The following is a 26,271-nucleotide window of genomic DNA, read 5'->3' as shown; positions in this document are numbered from 1 at the left end:
CTTCTTCCTCCAGCCTTCTGCCGCCTCCATGGCAGCCGTTGCCCAAAGGAGCATGCCCCTGCAAACTGGGACGACACAAATCTGTGCCCGTCCTGACCCCTTTCAGCAGGCTCTGATCGTCTGCCCACCGGCCTTCCAAGGTGAGGAGCAAATTAACTGGACTAATGCATTATTTTAAGAGGACTTTTAACCTTGGATCAGGGCCGGATTTACCACAAGGCACTGTAGAATCAGAATCCTTTATTTCGCCAATTTGTCAAGTACAAAGAGGGGGGGGGGGGGGGGTTGTACCCAGAATTGGTTTTGGCTCATACAGGTTCTGGAAGGAGGGGAGGAGGGATAATGTCTGAAAGCCAAGAGCCGAGGTTGCCATACTATGGTGCCACCACTTGCACTTGGCAATCATGTTATCCTTAAGGAGACATTGAGGGGGGGAGGACAGAGGGAGGTGAAGGTTCAGCAGTTATGACCCAGTTCTTCATGAAATAAACCTGCAGTAATGGCTGACGCTGCCGAGTATCCCAATTACTGGCATCTGGCAGTGTTGGTCAAGGTGTTCCAGTTCAAAAGGTGCAGTAGTGTTCATTTCTGTGGTGGGTCCCAACTCCTAGGCAGCATTCAGCAGGTCTGGTCAAGATAATCTGGCTGTCACAGAAGCATCCATCCTTTGCAGCCCTTAGTTCTGGATTAGTGACAGGCATCATGGAAGGAAGGGTGTCCCTTCTGCTGTGGTGCTTCAACAGCCGATGGATGGAGCCAGCATCCAGCAAGGCCAAAGGTGTTCCGATCGGCGCTGTGTCTTCCAACCTCAGTGGAGCCCTGACCTCCTGGGTAGCAGCAGTGGACTCCACTTGGCCTGTACCTGCACAGACAACGGACCCAGGCAGCGGCAAGGTGGAAAAAAATGCTGGCTGCCGAACTCCACATTACCCTACAGGAGCCTGATGATGGAAAGGCAGCTCTCTTTCCTATGTGGAGTACTGATGAGAGTGTAAATGAGGTTTTTCACTGGTTACTCCACTCTAGCTACTTCATATTCAGGGCACTTCTGTCTACCCAGTACTAAGGGGCACCAGTATTAGTGATGGGTAAGGGAGGTGACAGCTTCAAGACGTTATCTATAAACACTCTCACTAACAGTGTGATACACTTAAAGGAGATTATATATATATATATATATATATATATATATATATATATATATATATATAATATATATTCTCACTATTATTATAAATTATAATATAAATGCGATTGCGAAGTTGGCAGGTCCTGCGAAATGCATTGTATATTGGTGTTTAATAAAAATTCTTAACCTCCAATCACTAAGACTGTTCCTATTACTTACAGTGCCTCTACTTACTATTATATAAAAATCTGGGGGTGCCTCCTCCCATCACATACCAATAGTCTAGGGACCATAGGAACCTACGGTAGTTAGTTGCTGCCTTTGTAATGCTGTTCTTACATCACTGATACCATACATGCTAATTTCAGGGTAAAAATATAATGTGCATGTCATGCATAGTGGGTGACATGCCTCATACATTTCACAGGCGGTATTACTGACATATCCTATACATGACAGTGGGAGTAAGAGGTCACATTTTAATAATGTATTATTATGTCATATTGGAATAGACACAAATCACTTTGGTACCATCACATGTTAGAGACATGTGGACAACGGTAGCACTGCACATAATAGAATCCATTACAGTAGTTTATAAATGTGCCCCCATCCACAGGTTAATCGGCTTCCACCCAAAGTGGCACCAGTTGCGTTTGTGTGACGGTGTTTGACACATTATGCCCATTAATGATACAATATTTTCCTCAGATGTGATCTTTTGATCACAAGTTTAAGATTAAATTATACAGAAAACCATGCAGTATTTGGAGAAAACCAATGTTAAGCGATTCTATGATCAATAGGAATAGAAAATTGTCGATCTGAATGTTGACTTTTGCAATCGTATCTGAAGAGAGAACATCTGCAAATATAATAGATCAATCACATCTGATATATTAAATATTGTAAAAATGTATTGTTAATGAGCACCTTTAGATTGTAAGTTTCTGTGAGACCTATATTGCCATCTAAAGCTTTGTGAACTTTTCTAGGACTTTTTAAATTAAAGAAGTACACAACTATATAGGAAGGCCCTTTGATTACATGTGATAGCCTGATATAGGCCTTCCATCTCTCATTTCTCCTTTGAGATACACAACTCCTCTAAAAATTATTTTCTTGTGTTTTGTCAGGACTGCAAACCTCTCCTTCCAAGCATGGTGGCTACTCTGTGCGTATGGATAACACTGTACCGCTGGTGACGCAGACTGCTGGCGCTCAGGCCTTGCAAATCCAGTCAGGACTCCTCACCCAGGTACAGGCAGGCAGACAGATTCATTACACAGTGTTAATTGGTAAGATGGAGCTCAGTGATTTCACCTACCATCAGTCCAGCGAAAAGCATATTCCTAGTCATTGTAATGGGCTAGTGCGCTTCTTAATGCTCTTTCTGCTACCATACTGAACAACCTTTAGAAATATGAAGATTAGAGCCACAAAAAATGGACAAGCACCATCAGCCAAACCCCAAACGTGAGGGGTTGTAAATGGGTGTGCAGAAAGGAACTAGAAACCGTATATACCATAAACAAAGCAAGATGTTCCCTGCATAAACCGCACCACTTAATATGGGTCAATATAAATTTATCTTTATTCAAAAAAGCAAAAAATATATAAAAACACTTAAAAACAAGCCAAGGGGGGAAAAAACTGACAAAGGTGTACCAATGACAATGCAAATATCAAAAAGTATATGCATAATACAATGCAACAATATTCAATTGAATAAAGATGAATTTATATTGACCCATATGGAGTGTTGCAGTTTATGCAGGGAACATCTTGCTTTGTTTATGGTATATGAAGATTAGAGGACTTGGAAAATGACTCAGTGTTGCTACACTGCTTAAAGAAATTGTTGGCTTAGCACCCTTCGTTAGTGTGCGTTAGTACGCATGGTACGCAATTGTTCCATAGAAGTGCATTGCAAAAAAGATTTCAGTTAAAACGCGTGTAGTGGGAACTGTGCCATAGGAAAACATGGGCATTACTTTGAAAGTCAGTTTTCGTTCAGTTTTAATTGAGAGCAACGGATTACCGGTAAGTGTAAAAGGGGCCGTAATAAAAAAAAAGTCTGCTGTTCTTGACTGACCTTTTCAGCAGAGTAATGGATGAAGAAATTTCAGATCACTCCCAGCACCTATAGCTGGCATTATATGCATTGATTTTCCACCAATGTGGCAAACTGATCAATCACTCTCTGATCCAAATCTGTTTGGTTTCTACTATACACAAAACATCGATATCCAGTTGATTTCACAGGAAAACTATTGGAACCGCGGCATTGCACTGGTCAATACAGTGCAATGCTATGGCCCACCCATCATCCACTGCTTCTGCCAAGCCCCCAGTCGATGTAAATTTTCTGCCCTGTTCAATCAATTGTTCATATGGATTTTAGGTAACAATTGGATTGATCAGACATGTTGGGGCATTAGACTGCTGCCAGATTAAATCAGGGTGATTGAAACTACATGAAAAATCGATGACTGTGTGGCCAGCTTTAGTCTCTGTTTTATAAATAAATTGTAAATGGCATATAAAACGACTGCAATGCTTAAAGCGGAACTGATTATAGAAAAAAAACAAAGTTTCACTTACCTGGGGCTTCTGCCAGCCCCTTACAACCTTCTTGTCCTGCGCCGGTCCTCCACAATCCTCCGTTCTATCGCCGCCAGCTAGTTTCGAAATCGCTAACCCCAGGCCACGCGTATCTTTCTTCACAATAGTGTTCTGCACTTTTAGCGCAGTACACTATTGCGAGTGGGAACACGTAGAAAGATGCACGTGGCTGCCATCCACTCATAAGTCGACGGTAGGATAGTACCGAAAGCAGATGGCGGCGGAAGAACGGAGAATCATGGAGGACCGGCGCGTGACAGGAAGGCTGCAAGGGGCTGGCAGAAGCCCCAGGTAGGTAAAACACTTTTTTTTTTTTTTCTATATTCAGTTCCGCTTTAAAGGATGCAGTAGGTGATAGAAAAGAGTGCAGCTTTACTTATCTGGGACTTGTTCCCTAGAAGTCTAACCGTTCCCCTGTTCTCCAGGCTGTCACTGTCCCCTTTGTAAGATCACAACCCACTCCTTGGCCGTTGGCGTCTGTGCATGCACAGGCGCATCACACACCTATCGTAATTGCACTCCCGCGGTGCCCTGCGCCTGCGCAGCTTACAAGAAAAGGGAAAAAATGGTAATTAATACTTACCTGGGGCTTTCTCTAGCCCCATAAGTGCCGTGGCCTCCCTCCCCATCGTCTTTGGCCCCTCCGTTAAGCTGCTGTGACTCTCGCCAATCAGGGCAGTCACAGGCTTTTGCGCTTGCATGGCTCAGCCCACGCGCACACCCCTCGCCGCGCTCCCTTCCCCTAGGGCATTCTGCGCAGGCGGTGACCGCTCCAGGGGAAAGCAGCGCAGCAGGGATGCGACCTAGCCGCGCATGCGCAGAGGCTCTTTACTGCCAGCAACTGACCGGATTACTGGGAGTCGTACTGCCAGAACAGAGGGGCTGAAGAGGACATAGAAGGAAGTTACAGTGCTTATGGGGCTGGAGGAAGCCCCAGCTAAGTATAAATTAGCGCTATTGTACCATCTCTGGTACACTTTAAGGGGCCAAAGATACATGGCCAACAAGAAGTTAAATATACCACCTCTTCTGTTACCCGATGGTCAGCAGAGCTACGAAAAGACACCAGCCATAGAGATTGAGCATTTTTTCACACTTACTGATGTCTTTTGTCGCCACAAGGTTTTTCTTTTTAGCATTTTTTGCTAGGGATACTAGGCAAGCAAAGGTACAATAATGTTCTTTCAGCTTCACACAAATATGGGTACAGCATTTTATTTGTTCTCTTTAACCCATTGCTAGAGATTCAGAGGAATGCAGATCATAGGCTTATGAGAAGCTGCTGATTGAACACTTTGCTCCATGTTTTTTGCAGCAGGCTTGGCCCAGCGGCACCCAGCAAATCCTTCTCCCACCGGCCTGGCAGCAGCTGGCAGGAGTGGCAGCTCACACCTCTGTCCAGCACGCCGCAGTCATTCCAGAGAGCATGACGGGCAGCCAGCAGTTGGCAGATTGGAGGTGAGTTCTTCAATGGGTCCCTGGCCTGGGAGAGACCTGTGTGTGTTATAACGATGTTCTGGCTGTCTTGTGTAGAAGAGAGGTTTCCAAGCACACCAGCAAGATCACAATCCCTGCACTATTGTATTTATATACAATCATTTATGTATTTCTCTGTACAAATAAGGAGACCTGTAATGAGTAATATGGAAGGGGCCATCCTTTATCGGATTTTTGTGCCGACTCCCTGCCACTAATTACTTTGAATCGGTGAGCCCGAAACAGATATGCAGACAAGGTGTTCTGACTACTTTATGCTTGTTCCAGGGGTGACACCACTGAAGCCATAGGATCAGCATTATAGTCAAGCAGAAGGGAATAAAGATACCATGTCTCCTATTACCTTCACGCCAAGGTTCCTGTTACAGTCAGTCCAGTCACTCTGATAGCCTCATGGTAGATAGAAACACCTTAGATGAGATCCCAGTTCCTGTATACCCATATGTTCCTCCCCTTGGCTGGAGAGTCTCCCTCCGTTTGTTGCAGTAAAATGGCTTTCAATTTTCTATGAATGGATTGGTAATGAAAATTCCAATAGACAGAAGATTCCTCCTGTAACTCTGAGCAGGTATGAGGACTACAAGAAGTCTCATCTGTGAACTCCTCTTTGAAGTATATGAAGAGCAATATTCGTTTGGCAGTACAATGAGAAAATCGAATATCGCCTTTAAAGCACAAAAAAAGTCCAGAGAAGGCAACTCATCATATATTGGAAGCCATGACAATAACAATATTTTTAGTCCTAGGTTTTCAGAGGACATTATTATGAATACATTGTATGTAAAAATGTTTTAAAACTTGCCTATTTGCAGTAACAGGCCAGTGCTGAATAACCACTGTTTGAAGTCTTGAATGAATCGCCCTTTTTAAACTTCATATGAACATAACTTAAATGCTTTGCTGATTGGTCTGGGTAGCTATGCAATTATGTTAATGACCCCCTTTCTGTTTTTTTTTTTTTTTTTTTTTTTCAGGAACAGCCATGCCCACGGTGCCCACTACAATCCTATCATGCAGCAGCCAGCCCTCCTGGCAGGTCATGTGACGCTACCCTCTGCCCAACCCTTGAATGTGGGCGTGGCTCATGTCATGAGACAGCAGCCAACCAGTTCTTCCTCTTCTCGCAAAAAGCAGCACCACTCCTCAACCAGGTCAGCTGCTAGATTGGTGGGCTAGGGGGCTTCCCCAATAATCTATTGGTGCAGTAACCTAGGCATAGTGATTGTTGGAGGGGTGTAACCTAGGCATAGTGATTGTTGGAGGGGTGTAGCAGCACAGTAAGTGCACAAGAGGCTGCACAGGAACATAGCAGGTTGTGGAGAGAAGGGACGGACACAAATAAAAGTAACATCTATTTTTATGGTACATATTAAGTATATTGCATTAATGATAAATGTTAACTCTGCAGAGTTGTACCTGCAGTGCTGTATGCAACTAAGAGTCTTTCAGCAGCACTAGGTGTAGGTGACAGAGTTCAAAGGGTTAGTTCTGTGTTCACAGTTGAAGGCCTGCTCCTCTGTGGCTGATGATGGGACAGGGAGGGACCTGCAGTGCTGGTCACAAAGAGAGGTATATCTGCAGTGCTGATCACAAAGAGTTAGTCTCCAAGCAGCATAAGCAGAAGGCCTTCAGGTTTAGGTAATCAGCACTTTAATGACAATGGAAGACCGGGTCAGCTCTGACTACCCCATGTTGGCAATAATGGGGCAGGAAAGGGAGTTTAGACAAAATACAGTCTGCTGCTCTGTCAGGCAAGTAGCAACACATCTCACACACACACAAACTTTCAAGTAACTTTTTCTGTATTAAAGTGGGTGACATTCACTTTTTGTTTTTATTATGTTTTACAGTATTTTGATTGCTATTTTTACACAATATTTCTTTTCTTAACTGTTACTTTCTCTGGCTGGCTCCATCCACTAGGAACTCCTCCTCCTATGAAGTCTCCTCCTCCCAATCTCACAGCTCTCCTCAGCGCTCCAAACGGGTAAAGGAGAACACGCCTCCTCGCTGCTCTGTGCCCCAGAGCTCTGCCCCTTGTGGACCTTCCATCACCTGTGGCTGGGGGGACAGTATTGTGGCTCCATCCCGTGGTGACCACCCACGGCAAACTATAGTCATCCCGGACACGCCCAGCCCGGCGGTGAGCGTCATCACCATCAGCAGTGACACAGATGAGGAAGAGGAGCAGAAACATGTCGCCCCCAGGTGAGTTCTAAATCTATTTTTCATGTAGTGTATTTTCTACTCATCTATTACTACAAAATACATTTTGTAACTGGCCTAAGAGGACACAGCTCTCTTCTCCGGATATTACCTAAATGGAACCAAGTGGAATTTAAGTTTTTGAAGGACAACTGAAGCAAGAGGGATATGGGGGCAGACATATTTATTTCCTTTTAAGCAACACCAGTTGCCTGGCTACGCTGTTAATCCTCTACCTCTAAAGCCCCATCTACACCGTACGATTCTTTGTCCTATTCGATTCATTGATTCGATTCAATCTGACATGTCCGATCGGGATTCGATTCAATTTGCCATTGTTTTGCAACGGCAGATTGAATCGAATCCCGATCGAATCAATGAATTGCATCGAATCGGACAAATAATCGTATGGTGTAGATGGGGCTTAATACTTTTAGTATAGACCCTGAACAAGCATAGGCAGATCAGGTTTTTCTTACATTCTTGTCAGATCTGACCAGTTTAGCTGCATGCTTGTTTCTGGTGTTATTCCGACACTACTGCAGGCAATGACTGCAAGGCAACTGGTATTGTTTAAAAGGAAATACAGTAAGTATGGCTTCTCAGTTCAGTTGTCTTTTAATGAAGTGAATATGAAATCTAAGATTAAGTATTGGAGCAGAAATCTGACTCTGTGCGCATTGTAAAAAACTGTGCAGCCATCAATCCCCTTAGTGAAAATCGACTAAGTTTATGGCTTCTTCCAGAGGAAGTACTTGGCGCCAGCTTGTCTTGGTTAGCGTTCATCATTTGGGAACATGTAAAATGGCTGATTGAATGTATTTATTATTTTTCTAAGGGTTGCTTGCAGGATTCTGCAAGAAGCCTATACATATGTAAATCCAAAATCTAATCATAAGTGGTTGCACTAGAAGATAATAGTCTGATGACTGTATGAACCTACTGAAAAAATTCAGAAAATGTTTCAGATGTAAAGTATATGCTTTGGAGGGGGGGGGGGGGGGGGGGGGGGAATATTACACTATTTTTTTTTTCTCTTTCTCATTTTATGCTGGCAAAATAAATCTTGCTGAGATATGACACAAATTGACTCATCGCCTTTCGCAGATAAAACCTGTTTTCCCCTCAGGCTGCTTTTTTTGTATTCTGGGATCGCCTTCATCCTCTACCCAGGACAGCGGTCACTTGAGCTGGTGGAAGGCAAAAGAGCTTGCAGCTTCCAAGCAATCTTATAAAAAGAAATTATCCTTCAGCAATAATGGCGGCCCTCTTCTCTCCGCTGTTTGGCTAAGGATCGCATCTCATATGCTCTCTGGAAGGAACAAGGGACGCACTGTCCGCCTGGGGAGGGGAGGATGGAGGGACTGCGGGTGACTTAACAGTCTTTAAAAGCACAGACCAGTATCAAAGAATGCTGACAACATAGGAAAACATTTTGCTTGTTTGTTTAAAAGGTGTGCGGCTTGGTTTATCGCAAGCTGAAGGGACATAACTCCAGGCACGCAGTAAAAGAGGAGCCCCGCAGTCTGAGTCAACACCACTTGCCCAAAATAAAACCATTTCACAACTTCGAAATATTATGGCCTTTAAAAAAATTGCTCTTAAAGTAGCACTCTGGCATAATAAAATAGCTCTTTTAGTCTGGCTTTGGGGTCTGTTTACACAAGTGTAAATAGTGTTTTGTACTTGTGGATTTTGCTCGCCTCTGAGGATGCCCTGTTTTGATCTTTAAAATATTTTCCAGTGGAGAAGTGCGTTTTATAAATACTGTATGACCTATTTGCCCATCTCTCCCAAGTTAATTGCATAATGTGAACATATTCCTTCTATGAATTCCTTTCCCGCAGAGATCAGAAAGGCTGCTGAATGCTTATTGTTTACATACAGTACATTTTCCTATTAATATCAGTCTAGTAGACCTATACCAGCGAGTGAGATAATCAAGAGACAGTACAATGTTTACAGCTGCAATGTTGAGATTGATATTAAGGTGGCCACTAACTATACAATTTGCAAAATGATCGCTTACAAATGATTCTTCGTATGAACGATTGCAAATGATCGTTTGGGACCACTAATGGACAAAATTCCCTAACCAATCTGATCAGAAGAGTTCATTAATCTGACTGGATTGGTTTGGAGATTTTTTTTTTTTTTTTGGTCTGTTAGTGGTCCTAAACCACCATTTCCGATCGGTCATAAACGATAGTTCGGCAAATTGTATCGTTAGTGGCCAACTTTACACAAGATTTCTGATGAAATCTCGCCTGATATCTAACAGTGCAGAGTGGCAGAACAGGTGAGAGATCGATATCTGAAAGATATGAAAACTATTACCAATGGAAACTATTACCAATATCGGAACAGAAATCTGCGCAGTACAGTGCAACGGAACTTGTATCAAACAAGTTTAAAGGGACTCCGAGCAGTGCAGGAACTATGGGAAGATGCATATCATTTTAAAGCTCTCTTTCTCCTCTTTCCAATGATATATAAACCGCCGCTTTACGCCTTTTAGTTTTCACCATTTTCGCGATTGAAATTGCTGCGATTTCGATTGCAAAAATAGAGAAAACTAAAAGGCATAGGGCGACAATTTAGGTGTCGCCAGAAAGAGGAGAAAGAGAGCTTTAAAATGATATCCATCTTTCCATAGTTACTTGTATTACACAGGGCGACTTTTTCTGCTGAATGGAGCTGCTGACTTTAGGAAAAAGTCGCTCTGTGTAATACAATGTAACTATGGAAAGATGGATATAATTTTAAAGCTCTCTTTCTCCTCTTTCTGACGACCCCTAAATCGTTGCCCTACGCCTTTTAGTTTTCTCTATGTTCGCGATCGAAATCGCGGCCGCAGAAATTTCAATCGCGAAAATAGCGAAAACTAAAAGGCGTAGAGCGGTGGTTTATATATCATTGGAAAGAGGAGAAAGAGAGCTTTAAAATTATATGCATCTTTCCATAGTTTTTGCACTGCTCAGAGTCCCTTTAAAGCAATGATAATTTGATGTTAATTACAATTTGTGTACACCCTTTTTGATGTCTGTGCACCATATCTACAATGAGGAATCATTTCAGTTGTGCAGTTTAGGTCTGTACCCGTCTCTTGGTCACCTTGGTGAAAAGAACAGATTCATTAATTGCAGATCACACAGTAGCATCTTCTGTAGCAGTAGAAGAGTGCTTTGTGTCTCTGTGAAGTGTCTAGTTCCCTGCTCACTGATATATCGAGCTGTCTTCGTCTCCTGGATGCAGCCCGATGATTGCCCCCATCCATTCTGTACCCTGACTCCCAAACTTCAGTTGCCATGGAGATATAATGCAATCACTGGGAAATGCATCCATTTTCAGTCAGGCGAGCTCTGCCTGGGGTGTATGTGGCCGCTGTCTTTCTCCCCTCTAGTCTGAACAGTAAAAGACCCATCACCCAAAGAGTGACTTGCTGGCAGTGCAGCTGTCCTGGAGCCAACGAGCTCTGGGGACACCATACGAGCTCTGGGGACACCATCATTATTGCTAATTTCACTGTCGTCATGTTCAGCGTACAGTTTTCTGTACATTAACGTTCGGTGGGTAATAAAATCTCTACTCCACTTGCAGCAGCTAAAAACGGCCATTTATTGTATGCAGGAATGTGATGGGATGTAGATTTAAAGCGGACCTGAACTCAGAGAAGCATAATAACCTTTAAAGAAAAACACTTCTTTGTTACAGCTGATACAAATCCTGAAATAAATCTGCAATTTGTCTACTTTCTGTTTATATGGAAGCAGATATATTGTTAACATCCTGTGTTTAGCTATTAGCTCTCTGCCGTGGCTGAGGGATCAGATTAAAACTTGTGCTTAGTCACAGAAGAGGGGAAATTAGACAGGAAATCGGTACTTGATCCCTCGGGATGACAGTGCAGTGCTAAGACTTTACAGATGGATCACTAGTCTCCAGGCTAGTGATGTGTCTGTTGCTATGAAGAGGATCTGAGGGATAATGAGCAACGGAGCAGTTTACCGGGAGAGTGGGGAATTGCTAGATCCAGATCTTTAGCAGACTTCGGTCGGCCACTGTGCACACGTTGGTTTCTTTCAGCCGAGGTGGTCTTTATTATCTGCCATGGCTGAGTTCATACCAGCTTGTGTCTGTAGCTTAGAGGGATATTTAAGTCTTAAAAAAAATGATTTTAACTTACCTGGGGCTTCTTGCAGCCCCCTGGAGTTCTCCTGTACCCACAATGTCCTCCTGACCCACCAAAGCATGCCCATCGCCGTGAGTCGACGACTACTACGCATGTGTGGCCCCAAGCCGGGCGCACCCTAAACGTGCTCCTGCTGAAAATTGCTACTGCGCATGTGCAGATTGCTCCCAGCAGTGGGAGTGCGCTCTGGGTGCGCGCTGCTAGTGGCTGCACATGCGCAGTAGCCGGCAACGGGCCAGCTTTGTGGGAGTAGCCGCTGCTGCCCAGAGAGACTTGGACTAGCATTGTGGGCACAGGAGGACTCCAGGAGGCTGCAAGAAGTTCCAGGTAAGTTAAAATTATTTTTTTTTAAGACTTAAATATTCCTTTAACTCCTGATGAGACACACAAAATGCTCTGCACTGGCTCTGAAGTCAAGATTGTAGAATATGTGTAATTAAAATATGTAATTTTAAGTAAGAGAATATGAAATGACCATGGTCCCTGTAAAGTGCTTCAGAGAAAAACTGCACTATATACAGTAGATATGTCATAATAATACGTTACAGGTTTGCTTGGAGCACCACCTAATGGTGAGATTGGCTTCCTTCTTAAAGGGAACCTTAACTCAAAATGAGTTATACTTACCTGGGGCATCTACCAGCCCCCTGCAGCCATCCTGTGCCCTTGCAGGCGCTCATGGCTCCTCAGCAGTACTGTGATTTACATTTAATTTTCGGATTTGTTTTTCCCCAAATCCCAATCACCAGCCTGCACGATTTTTGGTGCGTTTTTGCTCTTACTCGATGGATGGTGGCACAATCATAACCAAATCTCAGTAGTGGAAATAAAACGAAGCGCAATCATCGCATTGCAGCATGATTTTGCATGCAAATGTGTTTCTTAGTGGATAAGGACCCTTAGGGAGTATCCTGAGTGTAAGATAAGGCATGTTTAATTTATCACATAGCATTTTGTGCTTCAGCTTTTGTGGGAATTTTACTGTACTTTTTCTCTGTCTTTAGCCTCCCCAAGCAGCGGCGAAATGTTATTAGCTGTGTCACGGTCCATGACTCACCAATCTCCGACTCTTCGAGCAACATCAGCCCCTACGCTGCCAACAGTCAGAGACGTGCTGCCAACACAAACGCCCATGAGAGGAAATGCCAGCCGGAGATGCCCTCCTCCAGCAGTTCCCGCAACATCATCGTACCACCCCTGAAGACGCAGGCCAGCGAGGGACGCTTGGAGTGTGAACGACGACAGCCAGGTAGAAATAAGGCAGGAGGGAATTAGTGGATAGACATTTTTTAAGGGTATCTCTGTATTAGGTCTCTGTGCTTGGTTCCATTTTAGAATTATTAAAGGACATCTGAGGTGAAAATAAACTGTTGAGATAAACAATATCTCCTAAAAAATTTTTTTTTATTTTTGTTTCTTTTTAGATATCTCACAGATTTATTTTATATTAAAATCTATTTTTTAAGTTTTTACAGTTTTATTGTCTCTGCTCAATTACACATTCATTGAAGTATGCCAGATCTAAAACTATTGACCCGTTTTATCTCTTTCCTGCTTTTAGAAGCCATTTACTGCCAGGAAAGTGTTTTATGACTGTAATTACTTATCAGGGAGGGTGATGCTATAATCAGACCCAGACAGAACCTGTTACTTGCATACCTGATTTTTAACTTTTTCAAGCATTGAAACTAAGAAAGGAACACAGCATAGTCATTTGTGTGCTTGTACATACACCTGTCCATCTCACCATGTCACATGTCACCTCAGTTGTCCTTTAAGATTTTGGATAAAATAAGGCAAAGAGGGACCCTTCATTTCTCCTTTATAGTAACTACAGTAATGTTGCTGTAGTTACTATTGCCATTTCTTATACATTTCCAAAGGACAGACAGTTTTCCATAGCACGTTACAGAGAAGGCTGGACAATTCGCATCTCCCTAACGGTGGCCACACACGATACAATAAAATGCTCCGATTTTTGGGCAATTCAATAAAAACGATCGGCTCTCCCGAAAAAAATCGAAAGCTTAAAGGTGGCCACACACCATACAATTTTTTAAATATCTGTTCAATTTAAGAATTGCAATCAATTTTTCTGACTGATTGTAACATATGTTCAATTTTTCCCCAATTATGATAAAAATGATTGGAAACTCTGACAACATTTGCTAGGGTGTGTATATTAATAAATTGACAATCTAACACACACCATACAATCTTTAGTAAGATTGAAGAAAAATATCTGGCATTCCGGATCGATAAAAATAGAAGAAAATGGGAAATCTAATCGGATTTTTGTCGAATGAAAGAAAAAAAGCTTTCTATTTTTTTCGGGAGATCCGAACGTTTTTATTGAATTGCCGTAAAATCGGATCATTTTATTGTAGTGTGTGTGTGTGTGTGTGTGTGGCCACCTTTAGAGCGCTTAATATAATATTTCTTCCCTAACCTTATATTGTACTTAGCAGCAAAAAAGAAAACTGTGGCTTTGTGGATGTATATACCTTTTATTGACTTGTACAAAAGCAAATATTGCCCTTCTACTGTAAACTAATTGAACGCTGTACTTCATTTGATGTATGGTTGATTCTGTAGTGCATAGGTTCTCAACGTGTGGTACGCGTACCCCAGGGGGTACTTCTGAGGGTTCTAGGGGGTACTCGGGCTTGATATACTTAACCAAAATAACAAATTTAGAGTTTTAGAAAATGATACATCTTATTTGAACACCACCAAATTAGTATTTTAGCTAATTAAAAGCAATAGTAAATGCTTGGAAATGGTTTAGAACCAATTATAATGTACTACGATTAAATATATATTTGTCAAGGGGTACATGTGATAATGTTTACCATGCTAGGGGGTACTTGGTGAGTAGAGGGTTTTAAAAGGGGTACATACCAATAAAATGTTGAGAAACACTGCTGTAGTGAACCAGGAGCAAAGTGTAGTAAAGGGAAAGCATATGTATGCATTCTTCAAAATAAAAAAGGAGAAAGGGTTGCTCAACCCTGATTTAATATGTTTGTTTAAGTGGGAACCACAGGAGTGTTGAGCTGGGACTCTGTATTCCACATTACCAAAGAAACCCACACATACTATAAAATGATTTTATTGGACAGGCTGAGTCACAGAGTGTTTGTCAACTGATGGTCCTACACTGACTTTTAGCATCAAGCTATTTAAACACAATAGCCAATCTCCGAAGTGGCTACAAAAAGCTTAAAACCATTAAACAGTGTTTTAATATAAAAAAAAAATAATCACACAGTGACAATTGTTATACTGAAATCCTTCTCAAATAAAAAAATGTTTACATTTGTATTTGATAATCAGATCAGGTGTGTTTGCTATGTACAGTAGGTTGTTTCGCCATCTCATTTGTCTAATGCAGGGAATACACGGTACGTTTATGTACTGTGTATCGAGCCAGCGGCTCGATGCCGGCTCGTCCCCGCGGCTGCCCGGATCGATTCCCGCTCGTCCCAGCGAGAGCTCCTTATCTTCCTTTCGTTTTTTGCAATTGTCCGCCCGCGGGTATCGAGCGGGGAATCGATCCGCGCAATGATCGAACCTGTCAGAAATTATCAATCGAGCCATCAGCGGCTCGCTTGATAAAAAAAAACGACCTGTGTATGCCCAGCATAAGGCCCAATTCACACTTGCGTTACAGTGGCAAACGGATCCGTGAAAATGGATCTGATCACTGGTCGATCAGATCTGTTGCCACTCCATTTCCGTTCTGCTGCTTTCATTCCCCACCCACAAAGTGAATTTTGCCCCTTTAAAACAGTCCGTTTCTTCACTAGTGTAAAGAAACGTTCCATTTTTCTCATTGCCCCCAATGCAGCTCTTCAGCTTCTGTTTCCGTTCCACTGGGCTCAGCGGTACAGAAAAAAATTGTGTAGCAGGAAACTTACGTTTCGTTCAGCGGAACGTTCGGAACAGATCCGTTTGAACGGACGGATGTGAACGGATCCGTAGGTTAACATAAGATCAATTCACATCCGTTAGGATTCGTTCTGTTCCGATCTGCGAACGGACTGTTTTTTTAACCCCATTGTTAACTGGGCTTAACTGGGATTCCTTCCTTTTTTAATTTCCCTTTAGAAGAGTTTTGATACTTCTGTGAAAACTAGTTCCCAGTGTGATTTGTATATTACATCATTGTTTAATTAGGTTAATGATTGGCTTTTGTGTTTAAATAAACTTATGCTAAATTCCAGCAGGTCTTATGCCCGGTACACACGATGCAATTGCCCATCAGAATGACTGTCGAATTAATAATTTCCAAAAGGTCCGTTCTGATTTCCAACCGTTTTTCTGATCGATTTTGTATAGAAGTGATCGGAAAATCAGTCAGAAAAACTATCGGAAATCAGATCGGACCTATTGGAAATAGATTCAACCGTCAATCTTACAGGAAATTGCATCATGTGTACCAGGCATAATGCTTGGTACACACGACTGACTGGTAATCTGACAGGAAGTTGCATCCTGTGTACATGTCCAAACTGCTCCTGGTCGATAGCTGGATTGATTTTTCCCATGATATCATTGGAAAGTCAATCCAGTTATCGTACGGGAGCAAATTGGACATGACTGTAATAATCGTCCAGTTACTATCAATTGGACGGGAAATTGCATTGTGTGTACCCAGCATAAATCGTGTAATCACCTTGCCTCTCAACACCAGTCTTCCGCATTCCTACACACATTATTGGATAATGGCCTTTATTTGTCAATCTTTGAGTCTATCATATCATATATAACCGCAAGCAATGTTTAATAGTTCCAGGCCAGAACTGTGGGATATCTAATGGCAGATTGGGCCAGTTGTTAGGGTTTCACAAGAATGATGTGTTGACTTTTTTCCCCTTCTCCTTCCTGTAGATACAACGAGCCACCATTCATATAAACCCAAATCGTCCACGGCAGCCACTGCAGCTTCTAACACACATTCGTCCAGCGCAGCTTCTTACCGCCAGTCCAGAATGGGCGGACACTCCTTCCAGCAACAGCCGCTTAACCTCAGCCAGGTAACCAGAAAACCTAGCATAACCATTTCCTGGCAGGGCATTGTGTGCATCAGTCATGATGGGATAAGAGATAAACAGATAAACATTTTACTACCTAAACATTAGTAAGATAAGCCTTTTTTTTTTTTTTTTTTTCCCTTCACTGCTATAAATTGTTCACATCATCAGCCTAGGGTAATGCTAGGTACACAACTATGAGATTTTCTTGCAGATTTACTGTCAGATCGATTATTTCCAACATGTCTGATCTGATTTCCGATCAACCTCCGGAAGTTTTTCCGTTCACTTCTATCGGAAAATGATAGGAAATCAGATCGGACATGTTGGAAATAATCGATCTGACAGTAAATCTGCCAGAAAATCTCAGTGTGTACCTAGCATTAGAAGGGGTTTAAAGGACAACTGTAATGGGGGGGGGGGGGTATGGAGACTACCATATTTTTTTTCTTTTTCAGCAGTACCAGTTACCTGGCTATCCTGCTGATCCTTTGCTTCTAATTCTTTTAGCCATAGACCCTGAACAAGCATATGCAGATCAAATGTTTCTGAAATTGTCAGATCTAATAGGATTAGCTGCATGCTTGTTTCTGGTGTTCTTTAGACACTTCTGCAACCAAATAGATCATCAGGGCTGCCAGGCAACTGGTACTGTTTAAAAGGAAATAAATATGGCAGCCTCCATATTATTCTCACTACAGTTGTCCTTTAAGTAAGTTTTTCATATTGTCTGTAATCGAAGCATCTATTCTTGATGACATCACAAGATCATTAGACAAGACACAGAACATTTTATTGCGCTTTTCTCAGGTCAGACTCAAAGTGCTTCAGGGCTGCAGCCACTTAGGGCGCGCTCCATGGGCAACAGGATTGTTAGGAAACCTCCTCACTGTTTTATGTATTGGCTCGAGCCAGGGTTTGAACCGGTAGTGATTGTGATGTGTTCGCCAATCATTGGCGATCGGCACAGCTCTGGTGCAAAAAACAATTAACCCTTTGCACGCTCGCATGCAAATGTTCAAACAAATGCATTCACAAATTCACTCATCCAGGCACAACTGTTATCGCTACAGCTAAGTTAAAAGCGAGGGTCTTGGTTCACAAAAACAATGCATTCTCTTGTTTAGTCACCTACACTGCGCAGAAGTACCCAGGTGTCCTAACTCTATAGCCTTGTAACATACAGTACATAGTGCAGATGCAAACATTCATTGCATCAAACCTACCTAGGGATTAGGAGCACACACCCTGACATCTTCTCCTGGAACAGATAGCGCATCATACCAATCGCACAAGGGAGCTAACGTAATATACCCATGCGCACCATGCATATACACCAGCATAAGCTGTGTGCATGCTTACAAAAAAAAAAACAGACCGGGTAAGGAGGGAGTGCACTGGATTAAAACCTTGGCCACAAGGGTCCGTAACAAGAAAAAAAACACATATCCAGGCACATCACCTCTAGTTAGGACATTTAAAGCCAATGGTTACCAATTTAAAAATAAAAAAGTCAGATACTCACCTAAGGAGAGGGAAGGCTCGGTCCTAATGAGCCTTCCCTCTCCCGGTGCCCTCGGTGCTGCGCTGGCTCCCCCGTTCGCGTCCGCCGCTGCAGGGACTTCGGAGGTCTTCGGGAGCACTCGGGCTTCCGAAGACGGGCCGCTCCATACTACGTACGCGAAACTGTGTCATAGAGGGCGCTCGCGCATGCGTAGTATGGAGCGGCCCGTTTTCGGGAGCCCGAGTGCTCCCACAGGCTTCCGAAAGCTCCCTTCGGCTGCGGAAGTGGCAGTATTTGACCGAACTGGTCGAATACTGCTACGGGGGATCCTGCACGGCACCGGGAGAGGAGAGGGAAGGCTTATTAGGACCGAGCCTTCCCTCTCCTTAGGTGAGTATCTGACTTTTTTTTATTTTTAAATTGGTAAACATTCACTTTAAATAAGTTATTAAAGGGGAACTGAAATGAGAGGTATACGGAGGCTGCCATATTTATTTCCTTTTAATCTATACTAGTTCCCTATTTCTCTGCAGTAGTATCTGAATAACACCAGAAACAAGCATGCAGCTAGTCTTGTCAGATCTGACTTTAAAGTCTGAAACACCTGATCTGCTGCATGCTTGTTCAGGGGCTATGGCTAATAGTATTAGAGGCAGAGAATCAGCAGGGCTGCCAGGCAACTGGTATTGCTTAAAAGGAAATAAACATGGCAGCCTCCATATACCTCTCTCTTCAGTTGTCCTTTAAGGAAAGGCAGGTGCTGAACGGCTGCAGGCACTTAGGGTGCGCTCCATGGGCAACAGGGTCCTTAGGGAGCCTCCTCACTGTTTTATGTACTGGCTTGAGGACTCTTTCACACCAGAGCCCTTTACTGCGTTGTAACGCAAAAGCAGTTCTTTGCGTTAACCAAGGTAAAATGAAAGTCCATAGACTTTCATTTTACCTTTCACACCCGGTGCTGCGTTTCGGTATGTTGCGGTTCCGACGCACCTGGGCACGTTGAACCGCTGGGAGCTGGCGGTTTCCCGTCAGGTTAATTACTACCACCGCTGATTGCGTCGCACTGCAGATACCCGACGACACGCCGCAGGCTATCAATGCGTGCAAGAGAACGGCTCTTGCAAGCGTTGTCTGGTGTGAAAGGAGCCTGAGCCAGGGTTTGAACCGGCAGTGATTGAGGTGTTTGCCAATCACTGGAGATCGGCACAGCTCTGGTTCAGTTTCCACCCAAAAATGCATTGTGATTTTGTTAATCACAAACACACTGCATGTAGCATTTTTTTGGATCCATTCAGCTTAAGGGCTGGTTCAGACGGACGGTTTGCCAGTGTTTAATGCAACATTTTGGCCGCAAGGTTTCTTAGGATCAAGTGCTGTCCCATTCATGTGAATGGGAGCGTTCAGAACTGGCTCTTATAAAAGCCTGGCGGTAGATCACGGAGTCGCGTCTCATCTCAGAAGCAACATGTCACTTCCAGAGGCGGTTAAATGCCAGTAAACCAGTGTAGAGACCAGAGACAGACCTAACTGCTAGCCATGAAGGCTCCTCAGAAGCCTTCAAAAGCTAGCGGTAAACGCGGTTGTAAAAACCACCGGCGTTTGAACGCCCATTTGAACCATCCCTAAATAAATTTGCAAAAGCTCACATTCATTTACATATCGCTAAGCAAACCTGTTTTTGCTGTGTGAACCAGACCTAAGCGTATTCTTTACCAGTTAGGAGAGGGACTTTTCAGCTTGAGGCAGTGTGGATCCAGGCTTCTACTGCAATATGCTAAATATTATTGGTGGTGGTGGTGGTTGTTATGAGGTGCCAGCGCTGGATCGGTTGGCTGAGGAGGATGGGAAGCCTCATTAGGATTCAGAGGCTTTCTCCACCTTCCAAGGTAATTATCTGTTTTTTAGATTATTTAAATTTACAGGTTAACTTTAAAGCGACACTGAAGCAAAAAAAAAAAAATGATGATATAATGAATTGGTTGTGTTGTACGGATAATTACTAGGACATTGGAAGCAAAGTAAATATTCTCATGGCTTTGATTTTGTTTTTTTTTTATAACATTGCATAATTCTCTAATATTTGCAGTTTACACACTACTCTGCATTCTAAATGATTTTACAGAGCAGGCCAGTGAACTATTGACCCCTCCTCTGCAGAAGAAAAAACAATACAATGACTGAGGCCTCATTCACACCTAAAATAAAAAACTCAAGCGTTTCGCGTTTTTGCGCGCTTTTCCCCCTCCCGGCGCTCCCCTGGACGATGCGTTTTAGGTAAAAGCACTTTTCTAAGCACTTTTCCGGAACCGGTTTTGTAATTCACTCCCTGATGCAAGTCAGGAAGTGAACTCTTTGACCCAGAAAAGAATAAATACAATGTATTTATTCTAAAAAAATGTGAACGCAATTGCCACATAAAGTGATTTTGTGAGCGTTTAACGCTCTTCCTATATCTTCCATTATAGCAAAAACGCCCCAAAAATGGTAGAGGCACCGCTTTGCGGACCACACAGCGCACGAACCGTGCTGAAATGAACTTTCTCATAGAGATTCATTGAATAAGCATTTTGTGGGCGATTTTAAAAATCACCTGTGCTTGAAAAAAGGCCCCTAGTGTGAACAAGCCCTGACAGTCAAGGTAATAAGCTTCAGCAGACAGAGCTCTCTGCTACTGTGGAGCTCAATGGCTCTTTTGCATAGATAACTGGATTTTTAACTCTTCCTATACTGGAAACCATATTAGTTCAAGGAGTTTTATTTTAGTATTTATCTCTGCCAAACAAAGTTTCTCATCATTCAGATTCAATTTGAGCTAGCAAAGCTCAATTATATCTGCACAGTGGAGCATATTATTCCATAGTGATTAATTCTCTTATAGTGCAGCTCTCTGGTAAGTGTAAGTCCTGAAAGATTCATGCAGTTTACTTACCACATCATCACAATTTTCAGGTTTAGGAAGTAAACAGGAAGCTTGTTTTGAGTATGATGAAAATCTGAAGCAAGCCAAACATGTTCCTGGCAGTACAGGGGCTGTTCACATAGCAGTAGGGTATTGTACCATGTTAGCCATGTTGGGCTGCACGCACAATCCCTCCTTCTAGATAGCATTATCTGAGTTAACCAGTTGAGGACCACAGACTTATACCCCCCCCCACAGTGCACTGCACTGCACGGCCTTACAACTTAGCATACAAAATCAATTATCTGTTGGTGGCATCTGATTGCTGCTGCAGTCTGCATTTTTTTTATATACATTTTTTTTTTTTAATATATAATTTTATTTTTATTTTATCCCTACCCCTGACAGCCAATTCCCGCGATCGTCTCTCATAGGCATCAGCCTATGAGGGACGATCGTTTGGGATCCTCTTCTGGGGACAGCACTGCACTAGATCGTAGTGTTGTACAAGCACTTTCGGCGGGGTTTTTTTTTCTTAGCTCAGCCTGCCAGCCGCGATAGTGGCTGGAAGGTTGTTTACAGAGCTTCGCTCCATAACTCAGCGGAGATGCGTGCCATCCCCACTAATCTCCGCCCCCAGGACTTTACGCTTATCGGCGTTAGGTGGTCCTGGGGGAGCCACCTTCCTGACGCCTATTGGCGTTTGGCGGTCTGTAAGGGGATAAAGTGTACCTGAAGGGGAAAAAAATGTTGCCTAGGGGGTACTTAACTTGGGAGACGGAAGCTTCTGGATCCTTAAGAGACGTACCTGTCCTCAGCAGAGGCGATCCTAAGACATCTTAAAACATGTATTTATGCTTCCAAAAAAATCTATGTATCCCCTTTTTGATGTTGCATGCAGGGGCATTCCTACCACGCAGTGGCGCATCGGGTGACTGACAGCCAGTGCTATAAGGAGGGGCAGCGCTATAAGGAGGGGCAGCGGGGACAGCGTCAGGGAGTGGGGAAAGATCCCCTCCCTCACCTGGATACCCTCCTTCAGCGCTCTCCCCTCCAAAATGCGGCAGCAAATAAGCAGGCAGGGCGGGCGGGAGGAGAATAACTCACCTCACTTCCGCATTCCAGCCGCTGGAACGCTACGTTGCCGTCACGTGCCACGTGTGCGCCTTCAATGCCGCCCACTATTCTTCCTTATGAGCAGAAGCATAGTGGGCGGCATTGAAGGCGGTGATGTGACACGTGACGGCAACGCAGCGTTCCAGCGGCTGGGACGCGGAAGTGAGGTGAGTTATTCTCCACTCGCCCTGCCTGCCTGTTTGCAGATGTATTTTGGAGGGGTAGAGCGCTGAAGGAGGGGACCCAGGTGAGGGAGGGGAGGATCTTTTCCCTCCTCCCCAACGCTGTCCACGCTGCCTCTCCTTCTTGCGCTGCCCACCACTCCTGGGGCCACTATACTGGGGGCTACTATACTACCTACACTGGGGGCAGCTATAGGGCCACTATACTAGCTATACTGGGGGCCACTATACTAGCTATACTGGGGGCCACTATACTAGCTATACTGGGGGCCACTATACTAGCTATACTGGGGGCCACTATACTAGCTGTACTGGGGGCCACTATACTAGCTGTACTGGGGGCCACTATACTAGCTGTACTGGGGGCCACTATACTAGCTGTACTGGGGGCCACTATACTAGCTGTACTGGGGGCCACTATACTAGCTGTACTGGGGGCCACTATACTAGCTGTACTGGGGGCCACTATACTAGCTGTACTGGGGGCCACTATACTAGCTGTACTGGGGGCCACTATACTAGCTATACTGGGGGCCACTATACTAGCTATACTGGGGGCCACTATACTAGCTATACTGGGGGCCACTATACTAGCTACACTGGGGGCAGCTATACTGGGGGCCACCATACTAGCTACACTGGGGGCAGCTATACTGGGGGCCACTATACTAGCTACACTGGGGGCAGCTATACTGGGGGCCACTATACTACCTACGCTGGGGGCAGCTACACTGGGAGCCACTATACTAGCTATACTGGGGTTCACTATACTGGGGGCCACTATACTAGCTATACTGGGGGCCACTATACTAGCTATACTGGGGTTCACTATACTGGGGGCCACTATACTAATTATACTGGGGGCCACTCTACTAGCTACACTGGGGGCAGCAGCTATACTACCTACACTGGGGCCAGCAGCTACACTACTTACACTGGGGGCAGCGGTGGGGAAGGGGGGGGGGGGGGTTGTCTTATAATACCCAGCACTGGGTGTCAAATGCCCTACGTACGCCACTGGTTGCATGTATATAGCTGTGTGTTTCAACATCTTGTCCGCATACAGGGTTTGAGTCTGATGAAGGGTTAATAGCTGAAAGCTTACGCTTATTTTTTTTTTTAAAGTTAAGTTTAAAGTATCATCCTGATTTAAAACTTCTTGCTTTCACAAGGTAATATCACTAAGCGACTGTTGTTTCTGTCTCATTGCAGGTCTCTCAGCACATGAATACAGAGCGTTCTGGGAATCATCGGAGGCAGCAGGCCTATATCACACCAACGTTAGCCCAGGCGCCGTACTCTTTCCCACACAACAGCCCCAGTCATGGGGCGGTACACCCTCACCTGGCAGCAACTGCCCACCTTCCAAGTCAGCCGCACCTGTACACCTACACTGCCCCTGCTGCCCTGGGCTCCACTGGCACTGTCGCCCATCTGGTTGCATCTCAAGGATCTGCACGCCATGCAGCTTATCCTGCCAGCATTGTGCCGGTCAGCATGGCACCACGACTGCTTCCATCCCCCAGCCTTCACCCCAGCCAATATCAGGCACAGTTCACGCATCAGACTTATATCCCAGCATCCCCCACTTCCGCTGTTTACACTGGCTACCCTCTGAGCCCACCGAAAATCAATCAGTATCCGTATCTTTAAGTTCCTGCAGCCAATGGGCGATTAACTTTATACTTGGGAGGAGAGGGACTCTCAAAACTTTTTAGGCTGAAAAGTTTATGAAAATTATGTTAACAGTTTTCAGAACGTTTTTGTTTTTTCTTTGGAATAATGCCACCTAATTGGGGTTCTGAATGGAGTAGCTACCCCAAGAGGCAGATATCTGGAACAATAGACTTCTCTGAAAGCCCAGAGGTGTTTCTGCAGAACCATCTCTGATGAGATTGGGGCTTCACCCAGACATCATGTCTCCTCTCTCCACCGTGTGGACTGTGCTGGAGAAGTCACTCTCTGGGTTAAAAAAAATGCTGTATTTATTAATGAGACTTGACTGAAAAACACGCCAGGGGTCTGGTGATGTAGCGCAGATCTAGGAGCTTATGCAGAGTCTATAGAATTAGGGAGTTTGAGAATATTGTATCTCTAGTTTTTATTTTCTTCTTTTTATGTTAATACTGGCAGAGGAACTACACTGGTTTCTCTCTGCACCAAAGGGAGCTCCCCACTTCCTGAACGTTTTCTTCCTCCTCACCCCTCCTCTAGAATTGGGGCAGGGGGAGAATTGCGGATACTTCTTACAACAACTTATTTGCACCTCTATTAGGGTTTGAGACTATTTTAATTATTTTTTCCCCTTCCCTTTCAGCACTAATTGTAATAATGCTAAGTTTTAGAGAGTTGTAATTTTTAACAAAATGATTTTACAGGTGTACAGAAGGATAACAAACTCTCCAGGGTTTTAAGATACCAAAAAAAAGAGAGAGAGAAAAGTTTAGAAAAAAAAAATCAACAAAATGCAGGCAGTGTTTATCTTATGTATGAGGAGGGTTTTGGGAAGTCGTCAGAGGGACTCTAGTATGGATGACTGTGACTGTGTGGAGCAAGGTGATGGAGGGACTGCAGAGCACTCGGCAGAGACAGGAAGATGGAAAACGTTCGGAAGTTTTTGGACTGACTGAAAACGGAGACCGCTGCTACTTCCTTACTACCCGACCCCCCAAGTCACTTTAAATGTCTTGTAGAAAAGGACGACTCCTCCCCCTGCATTATGGCGTGATGCAGCAAGTTGTGCTCTATTTTGTAAACTAATCCAATAGATCTCTATTTTTTCCCTTTTACTTTGGAATTGCACAATAGAATTAGACATTTTATGGTTTGTTTGTTTTTTTCCCTCCCCAAAACATGAAACCTAAAACACTAACATGGACTGTGATCTCCGATAACAGCATGTAACGTCTTTATACACATTTCTGTGCGTGTCCCCGCCATTCCATGTCTTGCGCTCCCAGTGCCTTACAGAGTGCTAAAAATGTCCACTTCTTTGTGTTCTTTGAGTGTCCCTGGATGTTACATGAAGCAGACCACAAACACATCTGCAAAAGTGGCCAATTGCCCATAGATGCACCATCATTTTTCATCAATACAATTGTAATTGTACAGATTGCAGTAGCAGACATCCTATGTTATTGGAAGGGAATGTGGTGTGGAAAGAGAGTTGGAATCTCTAAGTGGTTTTGTTTTTGTTTTTTTACTGCTCTCGTGTCCCCATCTGGGAGAATTTTCTTTATCTCCTGTGGAAGTAGGTACATGTGTCCAGTAGCACATTGTAAACAAAGTAAAGAAGTAAAATGTTTTCTTTTTGTAGAATGGAATACAGAAAGAGCCTCTATCAGGTTTTATTACTGCCCTCAATATCCTGCCTCAATTTCAAACTAAAGACAAAAGAAAATAAATAGAAGGGTAAATCTCTCCCAAGTCAGACAGCAATATTTTTGGTCTAAGGTGGAGAAAACTTTCAGCCACATTATTTTTTAGTGTTTGCATAGCACTGACATCTTTCGCATCACTTTACAGGACATCTATTCTTGTCCCTGAAGCCTTTGAGGGGTGCACAATCTTATTGCTACCATAATCAATCTAATTCCTACCATAATCCTATGTCCATTTTAGTGAAGTGCGAATTATGAAAGCTTACCTGTTGCAGAAACTCAGGGCTTTGCTAAGAGCATGCAATGTCACCTCAACAAGAAAATCCTTCCCTGGGGTTTTAATCACTCCAAAGGTGCCCATACATGGTACAATAAAAACGTTCAATGTTCCCATTTATTCAACCAAAATAATCAAATTGAATGAAAGTTTAAAATAATAATTTTTTCAATCAAGAAAAAAAGAATTAATTATCCTGTTTTTTTCAATAAAAATCTGATCGAACGTG

General features: G+C 43.6%; 1 protein-coding gene across 2 annotated transcripts in view; it reads left to right on the top strand.

The window, feature by feature from the left end:
• Window positions 1-25,805, top strand: part of HIPK2 (homeodomain interacting protein kinase 2) — a 109,662-nt gene extending 83,857 nt beyond the window's left edge. Inside the window, exons 8-15 of one of the 2 annotated variants that reach the window (XM_068277342.1) lie at window positions 14-140; window positions 2,266-2,387; window positions 5,073-5,212; window positions 6,226-6,402; window positions 7,175-7,459; window positions 12,653-12,897; window positions 16,542-16,687; window positions 23,598-25,805. In XM_068277342.1, coding sequence (XP_068133443.1) covers window positions 14-140; window positions 2,266-2,387; window positions 5,073-5,212; window positions 6,226-6,402; window positions 7,175-7,459; window positions 12,653-12,897; window positions 16,542-16,687; window positions 23,598-24,038 — 1,683 coding nt within the window. In that variant the 3' untranslated portion in view covers window positions 24,039-25,805. Of the gene's footprint in view, window positions 1-13; window positions 141-2,265; window positions 2,388-5,069; window positions 5,213-6,225; window positions 6,403-7,174; window positions 7,460-12,652; window positions 12,898-16,541; window positions 16,688-23,597 lie in introns of both variants that reach the window. The other variant, XM_068277341.1, reaches the window with a different exon arrangement.
• Window positions 25,806-26,271: the final 466 nt, after the last annotated feature.

Source organism: Hyperolius riggenbachi, chromosome 3 (genome assembly GCF_040937935.1).
Source record: "Hyperolius riggenbachi isolate aHypRig1 chromosome 3, aHypRig1.pri, whole genome shotgun sequence".
NCBI lineage: Eukaryota > Metazoa > Chordata > Amphibia > Anura > Hyperoliidae > Hyperolius > Hyperolius riggenbachi.
This window is presented reverse-complemented; position numbering and strand designations above follow the sequence as displayed.